This window comes from Heterodontus francisci, chromosome 24, assembly GCF_036365525.1.
Source record: "Heterodontus francisci isolate sHetFra1 chromosome 24, sHetFra1.hap1, whole genome shotgun sequence".
Taxonomy (NCBI): domain Eukaryota; kingdom Metazoa; phylum Chordata; class Chondrichthyes; order Heterodontiformes; family Heterodontidae; genus Heterodontus; species Heterodontus francisci.
In genome coordinates, this window is record NC_090394.1 from 55,187,068 (window position 1) to 55,201,571 (window position 14,504).

Consider the following 14,504-nt stretch of genomic DNA (forward strand, 5'->3'; position numbering starts at 1 on the left):
ATGTCCTTCAATCTCAGAAAACACATCTATTTAGTTTTCCAATTTGAATCTTACCTCTTTGACAGTACCAGAATAGTCCTGCACTCTTTCCACTGCAACAATATTGGTTTCTACTTCAGAAGTCATGCGTACCAGCCAGTTTAATGTTGATGTTATCTAAACAATAATGAGACATACTTAGGAACGTGGGAACAGGAGTTGAACATTCAGCCCATTGAGCATATCTACCATGCAATTCAATCATAGATGGTCTGGACTATATTTACCAACTGCCTTTGTTCAATATCCTTTGATAGCCTTGCCTAACCAAAATCTATCAAACTCCATCTTGACCTTTTGCGGGGAGCAAGTTCCAGATTTTACTGGATATCTTGAATTGTTCAATGGTAAATATGATGGAAATAACACCCAAGAGAAACTGACTGTAAATGTTATGATGGCAGCAATATGTCACACGATAACAAAATAGTTCCCAACACCTTGTTCTCAATGAAATTACATTGTCAGAACAACCAACCTAATTGTAAGGCAAAATTAATGCAAACTACACAGTTACCACAGTAAGGTAACAAAATTTCTCCAGATATTCTTCTGTTACCGAAAGCTTCCACGTGACATCAGTTTGATTACTTTACTAAACAAAGGGTCCATTGTCAGAGATACAGCACTGAAACAGGCCCTTCAGCCCACCGAGTCTGTGCTGACCATCAACCACCCATTTATATTAATCCTACATTAATCCCATATTCCCTACCACATCCTACACTATGGGCCATTTATAATGGCCAATTTACCGATCAACCTGTAAGTCTTTTAGCTGTGGGAGGAAACCAGAGCACCCGGCGGAAACCCACACGTTCACAGGCAGAACTTGCAAACTCCGCACAGGCAGTACCCAGAACCGAACCCGGGTCGCTGGAGCTGTGAGGCTGCGGTGCTAACCACTGTGTCACCTGTCATTGTCATACTTCGCTTCAGAACAGGAAAATACTTTTCACTCCACATTGGCAACTCCAGACTCTGGTTTAAAAAACTAACACTACTCCATTTGGTCGCATTAGCGTAACAGCAGAGACTGGGTACTTTGTGATGCATGGCTCACCTCCTGACCCCTTCAAAGCTTTTCCACCATCCAGAAGGTTCGATTTGGGAGCGTAATGGAATAGTCCCTCAACTCGCTTGTTGGGCACACCCACAAAGACAAAGACAATCAAAAAAGATCAACACCATCCAGGACAGAGCGGTTTGCTTGATTGGCAGCAGTCACCAGGCTCAATATCCACCCTCTATCACTAGTGTACTGTGACTGTAGTATGTATGATCTACAGAATGCTGCAGCAACTTATCATGGCTGCATTGACAGCAAACTTTACTACCAAGGACATGAGCATCAATGTTGTGGAAACATCCAAGTGCCACTCCAAGTCACACCACCGCCTCCATACGACACTTAGAAATGGACAGTAAATGTGGCCTTGCCAGTACTGCCCAAAGCCCATTCAAAAATTAAAACCAAACTGAAAGAATTGTGGCAGACTACATTGATCACCTCAAAAAGGCAGTGAAACTTTACTCGCTACAATTCCAGCAGTTTTGTGGAAATGGGAGTAAAGTGTCATGATTGTAAAGGTCAAGTCGGCTATAAATGTAGTTCAATTACAAAGGTTTATAATGAATAACGGTATAAGTATTTAGAACTGTAAACATATTTCTCCATACCTGTAGGGCATATGAGATGGACAACCCAACAATCCCTGGACTGACTGTATCTCTGTAAACCACAGCAAACAGGGCAGCAAAAAGTACAATGCAATTGCCAACAAATTCCAGTCTCACAGCCAACCACCTGGTGAGATGTTAACAAGATAAAAATAATTAATTTAATTATTGTGGGATTGATCATACTAGCTTTTCTGCTCCCTCGCCAATGATCTGGAGCATTCCACTATGCTAAGTTGGTGCAGGCAAGAATAATAAGCATCACTTACCGACGCTAAATCTGGTTTGACAATCAAGACTAATTGAACTGAAGCCTTCAAGTGAGTCCACTTTTAATGACTTCTGCATTCCCAAAATACAATACTGCAAATGACCCAATATAAAGCACTGTAAAATTACATTACTAGATTACCTGTTGGCAACAATACTGGGGTAATAGGCTTTTTGGTTTTCATCTACCCTGGAGTCATTCTGGTGTATAAAACGGCCTTTTTCTCCAAAAGCACGGATAACACTGACCCCAAGCAGAGTTTCATTGAAATTTGAAAATATGGGTGATCGGCTAGCTGATTCTAACCTTTTCAACTGACGTGAGGTAGCCACATAGTATCTCTAAAAATAGAAAGAAACATGAATGAGTTGAAATAATTTGGTCACCAAAAGAGATACAAAAAGCATTTTTGTTTTAGCAAACAAAATTATCACTTCCACATACTCTCACTCTATATTTGTCACAAACTCTCATGGGGTAAAGTCCATGCCTTCCCCATTAAAAATGCTTTAACAGGTAGCCGGCAAGTATTTCCTCTCCTACAGTCATACAGCATGCTTCCTGCCATATCTTCACTCAAGTCACAGGCATCGGTAAAAGATCTTTAGAAGACAGTTGTGCACGTAATGGCCCTAACGCAAGAGTATAGCACAACTCCACATTCCATAATTTAAACAAAGCCTTGTGAAGGAACAGAAGAACCAGAGATGGTCATTCAGCCCCTGTCCAAGCTACAGCCATTCGAGTCAATTAATGCACTAATGCAAGTGTATGACAAACAGTGATATAATGAAGCAAGTGTGTCTCAGAGTAAGCTCTTGTACACTTAAGAAATGCCTTTCACTTCATAGTGAGGGTGCAGGACACAAAGACTGCTGCTGACTTGGCATCATTAACAGCCAGGTAATAAATTCCTGAGCTAACTGGCATCACTTTCGAAACCCGGTATTATTTCTTGCGTAACTTCTGCAATTAACGTGCATTAAAAAACACCAAAAATGCATTTTCAAAAATTCTCCTGTATTAGTCTGAGATATTGCAACAAAACATTCAAAAAATTAAATCTCAAATTCAATATTCTGCATTATGATGCTGCATTTTTGATTTTTCTTTAAAATTACATTTCTGCACATTTGCAATTAACAAACAAGGAAAGTCACCTTCTCTTGAAACCAGCTGCTGATAAATGTGAGATGAGTCGGTGGGTCAAAGACCCAGTGAACCTGGTACACCATTAAAAGTATGAATAACATGCACCTAAAGTCCAAATTGTTTTTACTGCCTCATATTCCAAACAGATGAACAAAATTAGTGTCTTCTCTTTGAAAATCTCAAATATGCATTAAAAAAATACAAATCTTCAAAAAATTACTAAACTTTCACATGATATTGATTTTTGTGAAAATAATTATTCCATGCATTAATGCAGTGCTTCAAAACCTCTGGATTTAGAATTTATCAGAATGACAAAGGCGATTGCTTTAATTATAGCATTTTATGTTTTCTTTGTTTCAAAAATACGTCATCCATCTTTAAGTCCAGTCTATGAAACCCAGAATGTGACATACATTAGAATATATAACTTCTTACCATCAGTGCCTATATAATTGGGTAGAATGACACACAATCACTTAACTGATACTGTAATTTCTTTATTGTTGCAAAAGGTGACAAAATTTGTTTAAAGTACAATTACGGCCTTAAAGAAAGCGCTTATTGTACAATTGGCAATGGCTCAGAGAACTTTTCTGCCATTTAAATTGGAGAGTTGCAACGGTGCCACAATTCCTGATGCTAATTGTAAATATATTTTTCAAAACCATGTTTAGTTAAGATGAGTGAGCAGTTCAAATTTGACTCTATTCTTCAAGTCGAGCTGTATTCCATGTAGCTTCTTTCATACAGTTTCAGACTATAAACAACCAATCTAAATTTGTATTTTTAACCACCAATATGCATACTCCTGTCAAGGAGCTAACTGACAAGATGGCACTCTTAGTCAATAGTTGGTCTAGTTAGAACTAACTAGTTTTAATCACAATGTTGTGTGTCAGATAAATAATACCAATAATATTATTGGTGCACAAAACATGCAACTTGCAGTTGGTTGTGTGTGTCACTCTTGCTTTTCAATATCCACCAGGTTGAGAGGCATTAATTAAGAACTTTCCAAAAACCTATTTAATAGAAATGCTTAGTCTGAACCCCAATTTTTCTATAATTTTATGACGACTTTAAAAAAATTATGTTCTCTATTAACGTCTACAATAGACCACTAGTAGGGTTGCTTTGCAGCAACTTTCAGACTAAAAGACACAGTTAGTGATTTATTACTTTAGATAATATTTTTACTAATCTGCGATTTTAGACATTTTAATCAGAATTTCAAAAATTGATTATTGTACTAAGGAATCCACACAATGAACTGAATTACTTTTTCATGCTACTGAAGGACTAGGCACCTAACAATCCACGGCTCCATGACTACAGAATGGAATTACTCCCCTGCCTTTTTATTTCCTCTCCTGAATAACTACCAGGGTAATTGTTGTGGAACAAATTACCCAATATTCCAAATTCGAATGATGTCAACGTACATGAATATTCTAATGATTGCAGATTATTGATATATGTCCCAACCATGAAATAATTTTTGCAGAATCCACATTCTCAGTCACTGCAGAATATGGTTGAGCCCAGCACAAAAAATGACCTTAAGAGAATCAACATAAAAGTAAATTTCATACCAGTATAATTGGCAACCAGATAGAAACAATGTAATTCTGAATAATCTTGCAAAGAATGACTCCAATACAAATTTTATTAAGCACTATTTCATCAATACTGACCTGTACAAAGATGTAGAGCAAGCCCAGGGGTGGGATGATCACTGTAGCTATTGGAGTGGCTACCAAAATCATCGTGCAAGCAACAAGAACATTAAATAGTGATCCCAAAAACATTTTAATCACTACTGGAATCATAGAATCTATTGTATCGATGTCTTTGGAGAAGCGGTTTACTAAGTTACCACTAGGCGTTCGCTCAAAAAAGCTCATTGGCGACATCAGGACATCATACAACACGTGAATGTGGAGCACGCGTGAAGCGGCTATTCCTCCAACACTCATCATCGCCGATGAAGAGAGTACAAAAAGACCTGCAAAATTTTAACAAAAAAAGTTAGTTCCAGAACCATTAGCAGTAACAGCAATGCCAACAGGCAGTTATATAGCACCTTTAATGTGGAAATACATCCCAAGGCACTTCAGAGGCATAGGGAATAACTGGACTCTGAGCCAAAAGAGGACACATTAGGAAGGGTGACCAAAAGCTTGGTCAAGTATGTGGATTTTAAAGGTGAGGGACACAGAGAGGAAGGGGAGTTTAAGGCAGTGAATTCGGTCAGGCATGAGGTATTAGCAGTTGAAGGCATGGCCACCAATGCAGGGGTGAAGAACAAAAGACTGGAGTGAGGAATGGTGAATTAGGGGAGCTGTAAAGCTACAGAAAGCTACAAAAAGGGGAGGGGGAAAAAGGCCATGGATGCAATTAAATAAAACTGTGGTGGATTGTGAATCTGAAGCATTGGGACACCAAAAGCCAATGTAATCAGCAAATAGAGAGGTAAACATCAAACAGAATCTAATGCAGGATAGGATGTCAGACTTCTGAATGTGGTGAAGTTTCTGGAGGGTGGAGCGTTAGAGGACAGTCTAGGGTGACAAAGGCATTGATGAGGATTTATGTGACAGATGGGCAGAGATAGAAGAGGGCAACGTTATGGAATGGGTTGAGGTAGAGATGGAGGTGGGCGATGTTATGAAGATAGAAGTAGGTTTTTGTGGAGAGAATATGGGGTCAGATACGTACCATGGATGAACAATGATGCTGGGGTTGTGAACAGCATGGTTCCACCTAAGACGGTGGGCAGGGGAGGAACTGGAATTGGTGGCAATGATATGGGGTTTGTAACTAGGGGCAAAAACAGTCAGTCATTCAGTCACTTTGATCATTGATGGGGTTCAGTCTAGGGCTTGAATGGAGGTGGAAGGGAGGTGGTGGCAGGGAAGGAAGTAGCAGAGGTAACTAAACGGACAGTCCTTATCTTGGTAATAAAGAAATCCATGAGCTCCTCATACTTGTTTTTAAGAAGTTGGTGGGAGCAGAGATGAGGGATTTGAGATGGATGGCAGCATAGAAATAAACCCAGTGGTTATCTTTGCTCTTCACATGTTCCTAAGGTAGGAGACAGTTTTGGCAAAGGAGAGAAGGACCCAGATGTGGCGATCAATGGTTAAAAAAGTTATGTACCATATATGGTAAAGTTTGCACCCTTGGACTTGAGCATGTAAAGACAGGGGCCATAGTAGGGAGAACAACTAGGAGAGACAGTGGAACCTTTTCCTAGGAAAAGAAAATCAAGAATGGAGATAAGGATGTGGTTGAACAAACCAACAGCTGCAAGTCTACCATAGAGGAAGAACCACCAAAGGCTAGGTGATTGGCAGACTTTAAGTGCAGTGATGGTACATTTTCTAATGGTAATATAATTCTGTTCAATAGATTGAGAGCATTTACTGTTATGAAACCAAGTCAAAATATACAATATCATATTTATATTATTTTACAGAATGTAAAGTTGTGCTACTTCCAGTTTTACTCAAACTAAAGCCAATGACTTTAGATACATGCAATACATTCCCAACTGGTGTTATAAATAGAATCCATACCTTAGACACAGCAATTTATCAAAAGAACCTACTTGCATGGATGCAATAATCCAATTATGGTCCAAATGCCCCAGCTTAGAACACATAATGGCCCTTAACATATTCTCAGAACCAGTAACTTTATTTTCTTTCTTTCTTTATATTAACATTACAAATCAAAGTTATTTTTACAAACCTTGGATTATTCCAAGTGCACCATACACTCCTAGCCTGAGTGTAGTATGCTGCTGAGTCCCATTAACAACTGGATCATCTGTCCATAAACTCAACCAGTAGTTAGAGGATAAGGAGGCTATATGTTGGCATAGGTAGAAAAGAACAATCCAGAAAGAAATGCAAATTCCAATTGCCTTCATATAGGCCCAGAAAACAGAGAATTTTACCTGAAATTTTTTTAAAAAGAACACAGTGTAAAAAATCTGAATTACAAATAGACAGATCATATTGTGAGAAAACAAAGCCATAGAATATACTGGTTACTGCATAACTTCAATGGCAATGGCTCAAATATTCAACAGTACATGAGGAGTTTTATTTGCTGCATTATGAGATGAAAATGCAATATCTCAATTTGGAAAAAAAACAACTGCTGACATCCATTTCATCACAGGGCAAGCACAATTCCAATTAAAATGAAATTGACTGGTGTGTCCCCAGATAAGTTGCTCAGCTCAATTTTATGGTCATATATGCCACCTTGGAGTCAATCTGATTCGAACAGACTCTCCATATCTCCTTCCCAAGGGGGATTTTGACTGGGAAGGAGGGATATCCTAGCTTAAAATGGATTTTTTTTTTTTAAATCGTTCATGTGGGCATCGCTGGCAAGACCAGCATTTATTGCCTATCCCTAACTGCCCTCGAGAAGATTTGACTTTTACAAAAAAAAGGTAAAACCATAACAACTGCATGGTTTCTTCTGAGAAACACTAATTGCCAAAAATGATTCTTCTAATCCATACATAGAATGATTTAATTGAACTAAGAGGTTCCAAAGCTCATGTTAACATTAGCTTTAGTTAATCATCTGAAGCTTTAGACTTCATTTGACTGATTGCCCTATTGAAACTCCTACTACAGTCAAGCAAACATTACTTTACAGTTCTTGATCAACAAGATGATTTTGTACAAGCATAATTTGAGAAAATGTCAAAATGAAAATGTTCGTTAAAATGCTACTGCTTACTGACTTGTGCAAGCATTACATTAAGCTTACAGTATTCAAGTCACAAGACACCATCCAGGACAAAGCAGTCCGCTTGATTGGCACCCCATCCACAAACATTCACTTCCTCCACCAACGGATGCACAGTGGCAGCAGTGTGTACCATCTACAAGATGCACTGTAGCAATGCATAAGGCTCCTTAGACAGCACCTTCCAAACCCACGATCTCTACCAATGACAAGGATAGCAAATGCATGGGAACACCACCACTTGCAAGTTCCCCTCCAAGTTACACACCATCCTGACTTGGAACTATATCGCCGTTCCTTCACTGTCACTGGGTCAAAACCCTGGAATTCCCTTCCTAACACCACAGTGGGTGTACCTACCTCACAAGGACTGCAGCGGTTCAAGGCAGCAACTTACCACCACCTTCTCAAGGGCAATTGGGGATGGTCAATAAATGCTGGCCTAGCCAGCGACGCCCACATCCCATGAATGAATAAAAAAAATATATAAAATTTAAAATAAAATGGACAAGAAATATCAAGACATAGCAGTTAAAAGATGCCCAGCATAGAATTAAAAGGTTGTAGGAGGAAAGGAGAGAGAGTAGTTCTGAAGCTTTGACATTTTAGAAAAGAATGCTTTAGAAGGATTAGGCAAGTCTATTTTAACATAGTGAGTGTTGCAGGAAAGCAGCACAAGTTTCTAATTTTGGAGGAACAATTGAAAAGTTCAAAAGAACTAATAGTAATATCAGTAAAATAGACAGAAAAAATGTTATGCTGGCTCATATTATTACTTGCCCAACGGCACACTGACAAGACTTGTACAAGTATGAAAGCATCTTTAGATTGGATTCATATCATATGATGTGCAATGGGTGTAGTGCTGGACCCAGTCATTAAGCAGACGCCAACACCGCACATCTACCAGCAGACTACCACCTGTGGGGATCTCACTCCTGCCCCTTCAATTAACAGTTACTAGGGCAACAGACCTACCCTCAATTCTTTTGTGCCAAACTGGCAGAACAACATGGATATGGCACTAAATATTCAGCGTGATAAAATTTCAACACTAAGTACATCCTTGGAAGATACAAGTATAGAAAAGGCAATACATTAACTAGAGGTAATACTATAAATGGAAGACTATACTGCTTATTTCATATCCAGTTTCAGCACAGTTAGATGCAAAATAAAGCCTCCCCTACTTTACCATCCTGTGACTTCTGATTGAGATTGCCAATTTAATAGTGTGCACCTATGCCCACCAGGAAATGGATTGAAATTGCCCAAACCTATTTCTAAAACTAGCAAACAGAGGCTGATTTTCATCCCATGGATCTGGACTAGATTCTAGAGGAGAAAGACCAGAGTCTAACCCACAAATTCACAGGGGCTGGGTGACAAAGTTTTCCATCTGAGTTAGCCAACATAAGCTAATGAGAATCAGATCTCCACTTAAGTGAACATCTAAGCTCAATCATAAAAAAGTTATATACACATACACACATAATCTAGCCCATTAGGCACACGCCAACCAAGCTAGTAAAATGTTTAGTTTCTGCATTGTTAACCTTATGCAGCTCAAACAATACGAAGCTGAGTTAAGTGCACTTGTAAGTAACAAAGAGTCTCTTTCAAGTATACAATAAAATCAATGGCTTTTCTTCCTAAGTAAATGGTGAGACCACTGCGACACTAGTATCCTTTCCAACAACACTAAAGTATAATACTTGGCAGACCCATCAATGAACATCATTGACAGCATCGATCACGCGTTCATGGGTTAGACTCCCACACTAAAAGGTTGTAAGGATGATGGATTGGGGCTTAAAACAATTACAATTCTTTTTAAATGTACATAATTTGTGCAGTGACTAAAACAGCATTCACGTTTGACAGTATTTCTCTCATTGTATGTAGGCAAATCAGCCATAAATATTTATGCATTTCCTTACCCTACCAGTCAGAGCTTTGTCAGCTTCTGTCAGTTTCACACCAGCTGCTTGTTTTGCTATTGCTCTGTAGTCTTGTAGATCTGATGCTTTTTTCTGCTGTGAAGATGTTCCTTCCTCAACATTAGACTCTAAGGTTGATTTGTTCACTCTGTAGTTATCAAAAGAGAAAGTAGCAATTACAAATTGGAATCTCTCTTTGGCCATCTGTCTCAAAATTAGTAATGAAGGGCTTGGCTGAATTTAATGGAACAGAAAAGTCAGTAAGCTGTGAATCTAAATCCCACTGTGTCCACAGTGCTGTACAGAGTTACACTTGCACTCTTGAGGTTTTGCAAGATATGGCTCAAATTAATATTGATCCAAACTTATTCAGTTGCAAATCTGACCTGTGAGAACCATTTGCTTGTAAGAGTTATTGTAATACAATGCTTATTTGACATTAGTTTAGTTTAGTGATACAGCACTGAAACAGGCCCTTCGGCCCACCGAGTCTGTGCCGACCATCAACCGCCCATTTATGCTAATCCTACACTAATCCCATATTCCTACCACATCCCCACCTGTCCCTATATTTCCCTACCACCTACCTATACTAGGGGCAATTTATAATGGCCAATTTACCTACCAACCTGCAAGTCTTTTGGCTTGTGGGAGGAAACCGGAGCACCCGGAGGAAACCCACGCAGACACAGGGAGAACTTGCAAACTCCACACAGGCAGTACCCAGAATTGAACCCGGGTCGCTGGAGCGGTGAGGCTGCAGTGCTAACCACTGCGCCACCCCACAGGAGTCAGGCTAAATGGTTAATAATTTTCTGGAATATACCTTGCTTTTAAAAATATAGGATAATGTTTACCATCACCTTTTGAGAGATATGGGGCATGCATTGAGGGAATTTCTACAAACATTAACCTTGCCTAATGTACCTTTCTTTTTGGTTTCCTTGGGGATTCTAGCATACAAGGCTAGTATCCAAGTGCATATATCCAAAAAAAGGGAAAAGTGACAGCAGATTGATGGACAGCTAATGATATTCTTATCTTTAAAAAGGGAGATCAAATTAATTTAGGGAACTGTAGACCAGTTAGTTTAACATCCGTGGTAGGAAAGATATTGGAATCTTTACTCAAAGATGCAATAGAAAAAAGTCTAGAAACAAAAGAATTTCAAAAGGGAAGGTCATGCCTGACCAACATTATTGATTTCTTTGAACAAAGAGTCGACATAGATAATGCAGTCCATGGGCTATCAAAGTGCCTCGAGTAAGATTTTTGACCAAGGTTCGAGCATGTGAAGTCAAAAGGACAAGTAACAGAATAGCTAGAAAACTGGTGACAAAAAAAAGAGTAGAGGGTAGAAGTAGCTACTCAGACTGGCAGAAGGTGGGAAGTGATGTTTATAGGATCGGTGCTGGGATGCTGTTGTTCACCTTGTACATCAATTACTGGGATTCAGGAATTGGAAATACGACTATCATAATTTGCAGATGACACCAAATTGAGCGCTATATTTAATACTGAGGAAGACTGCAACAGAATACAAGAAAACATTAATAAAGTTGCAGAATGGGCATGTAAATGGTAAATGAATTTCAATATATAGAGTAGCGTGAGGGGGTACATTTTGGTAGCAGTAACAAAAAGGACTGCCTACTCCATGGAAAATAAGGGCACAATTTTAAGTCTGTGCAAGTGGTTGGGTTTTGAATGAGTTATAAATTGCACCCAAGAGTCTAAACGGGATAGAGGCACAAAGGGGTCTAAGGATACAGATTCACAAATCATTAAAAAGTAGTAACACAGGTTGACAAAGTCACAAAAAATGCAAGTAAAGCAACAGTTCATTGCTGAAGGAGTAGAATCCAAAAGCAGGGAAGTCATGTTTAACATGATATGGAACCTTGGTTAGACCACACTTAAGAATACTCTGCACAGTTCTGGTCTCCATATTACAAAAAAAAGACAGGCACTGGAGAAAGTGCAAAAATAATTTACAAGGATACCAGCAGAACTGAGAGGGTACAACCATCAGGAAAGACTTAAAAGGCTGGAGCTCTTTTCTCTAGTTCACATGGTAGAGGTCTTCAAAATTATGCAGGGGTTCAATAGTGTAGACTTAGAAAAGATGTTTCCACGTGGGGGAGTCCAAAAGTAAAAGGCCATAAAACATAGGAAGTCACTAATAAATCAAATCAAGAATTCAGGAGAAACTTCTTTACTCGGAGTGGCAAGAATGTGGAACTCACTAACACATGGAGTGGTTGAGGCGAATAGCAGGTACATTAAAGGGAAGCTAGATAAGTCCATGAGGAAGAAAGGAATAGAAGAATGACAATAGGGTGAGAAGGTGGTGGAGAAGACTCATGTGGAACACAAACACCAGCACAGACCTGTTTGACCAAATGGCCTGTTTCTTTGTGGTAAATTCTATGTAATGCCAACCAATTTGGATGGCCTGTAGGTATTTAATTCTTGGCTTTTTTTCATAATGCATGCTTCAATAATGTTTCCATGTGTTATCTTTTCCTGAATGACACAGATTTTCGTGTGAGTACAGGAAGAAGTTCATACGAGATTTGCTGTTTCAAGGAGTTACACAGCAAAAAAGCAAATTGGTAAATTTGATATTTCACACAATTAACAAAGATTCATTAGATTTGAATATATGTTTCAAAGATAATTTGTTGCAGCATACAATGACTGCTCCAAAAATGGACAAAAAGCATACCTTGGGAGGAAATTGTGTGATGTCCTTTGTGGACTAATGTGATTATGATCTTGTCCCTTTTCTGTTAGGTCATCGAATTCTAAAACATGAAAAAGAGTTTAAAGAGGAGTCATTTAGTATCATCCCATTGAGGAAGGTTGGACAACAGCAATTATGGTAACATTATCTTGTTCCAAGAGTATAAAATACAGCAGCAAAGCATGTTTGGCAGTATCTTCCAGCAAACTACAGGCTGGGGTATTTTTTTAATGCTGCTGATGCTTTACGACTTGAATTTGAGCAATACACAAAGATATAAAAAACTGAACTGCTTAATTTTTTTTTAAAGAAATAATGTTTCTTTGCCCTTTTACCTAAAGAATCAGCCACATCAACCTACAGAATGGATAAAGTGGGCATCAAATTTACTAGGTTCCAGAATAGAGCCTGTATACGACATATTATGCCAGAGTGTAGTGGGACACAGACTACATGACTACTGACATGGTTGGCTGCATTTTACGAGTCCGCCACCAAAGTAGGTAAAAAAAAAAGTGGCCCGTGCACACAGGCGTCACGTCACAGAGCCCCGCAATTTCAAGAGCAGCGGCTCATCTGCATGGCTGCAGCGCCCGTCCCCCAGCGATGACGTGGAGGGGGCAGGTGAGCCATCACTGGCAATGGCATCCAGTGCCAATGCGCAGGTGCCATTTTTAAAGGGCTTACAGCCCTCAATAGAGATTTAAAAATTAAAGGGCCAGGTCAGTGCAATGACCAAAAAAGACTCAAGTTACCGTCAAATTCATTTTCCCAACCCCGCAATGGCATTTCAAAACATCCCAGCCCTTTCCCCCCCCGGAATTTGTTTATTAAGAATTTGACCTGCCACCCCCCCACAAAGTTCAGCACCTTTGCCTTCTACCCCTTCCCATCACCACCCTCCCCCCCACCCTCCGACCAATCCGCAGTGATGTCACCCCACTCCCCCCTCCGGCACAAAGAAACAATCCCTGCCACACCACCCCCACCCCACCCCCGCTCCCCACAAGTGTCGCGCCACATTTCCCCGAATGGGGATTCGAAGGCGCGGTATTGTCGGCCACCCGAATGAAGATTGATGCGGCGATTTAGGAGGCAACAGGAACCTCATTAAATCAGGTATATAAATTAGTTTACATATTGAAATGGAGGTCCCATTGCCGAGCGGCGGGGCGGCCATGCCGCCACGGAGATCGGCATGGGGCCTTTCGCCGTTGGAGTCAGTGGCGGGCCTCCGCCGCACAGATCTGCATTGCCTGCCCCCCCCGGCCAACGTTCCCGATGGTGGAGGGGCTTTAAAATCCAGCCCAGTGAATCTATTAAGTCCATGCATTGCCTGTTGAATAGGGTGGGCTTTCCTCATTTTTTACTATCTTCTCTATAAAACACCACATTTTAATTAAACTTAGTCAATTGTAACTATTCATTTAATTCAGCAATATTTCAAGTTTATTTTCTAAAAGGCTAAATCCACACTGCACTATTTCCATGCAAATACAACTAAACAAGGATGCAGTTAAAAAAAGCAGCAAAAACCAAGAAAGCAGAGTTAGGGTATTTTTTCTTGAAGATTGCAATAGTGGAGAAATTTGATCTCATTGATATCTGGAATATCACTGAATTACAGGCACTCCAAAATGGAAGACTATACTCAGAGTCCCGCATAACAGTCCTGTAAATGCCAAGGCAAAACAATGGAACCAAACCAGGAAAAATCCACACAGTTTACAAGGAGTTACCAAATAAATGTACTTTTAGCTCCATAATTTTGAAAGCCGAGTAGGAATAGCAGCAACTTAGAAGTCACAGTGGCAGGAAGGAATTCATGTCACTTTACAGGATTCTGACATTTGTAACAAATACTTATTTTGTATGCAAGCAGAAACACCTTCCATAAAAA

General features: G+C 39.6%; 1 protein-coding gene across 3 annotated transcripts in view; it reads right to left on the minus strand.

The window, feature by feature from the left end:
• Positions 1–14,504, minus strand: part of abcc1 (ATP binding cassette subfamily C member 1 (ABCC1 blood group)) — a 106,398-nt gene that overhangs the window by 16,318 nt on the left and 75,576 nt on the right. For all 3 annotated transcript variants that reach the window (XM_068056212.1, XM_068056211.1, XM_068056213.1), the window contains exons 20-26: positions 12,587–12,665; positions 9,859–10,006; positions 6,899–7,106; positions 4,840–5,150; positions 2,132–2,331; positions 1,720–1,846; positions 55–156 (exon numbers count right to left, since the gene is read on the minus strand). In XM_068056212.1, the coding sequence (XP_067912313.1) occupies positions 55–156; positions 1,720–1,846; positions 2,132–2,331; positions 4,840–5,150; positions 6,899–7,106; positions 9,859–10,006; positions 12,587–12,665 (1,175 nt within the window). The remainder of the gene's footprint in view (positions 1–54; positions 157–1,719; positions 1,847–2,131; positions 2,332–4,839; positions 5,151–6,898; positions 7,107–9,858; positions 10,007–12,586; positions 12,666–14,504) is intronic.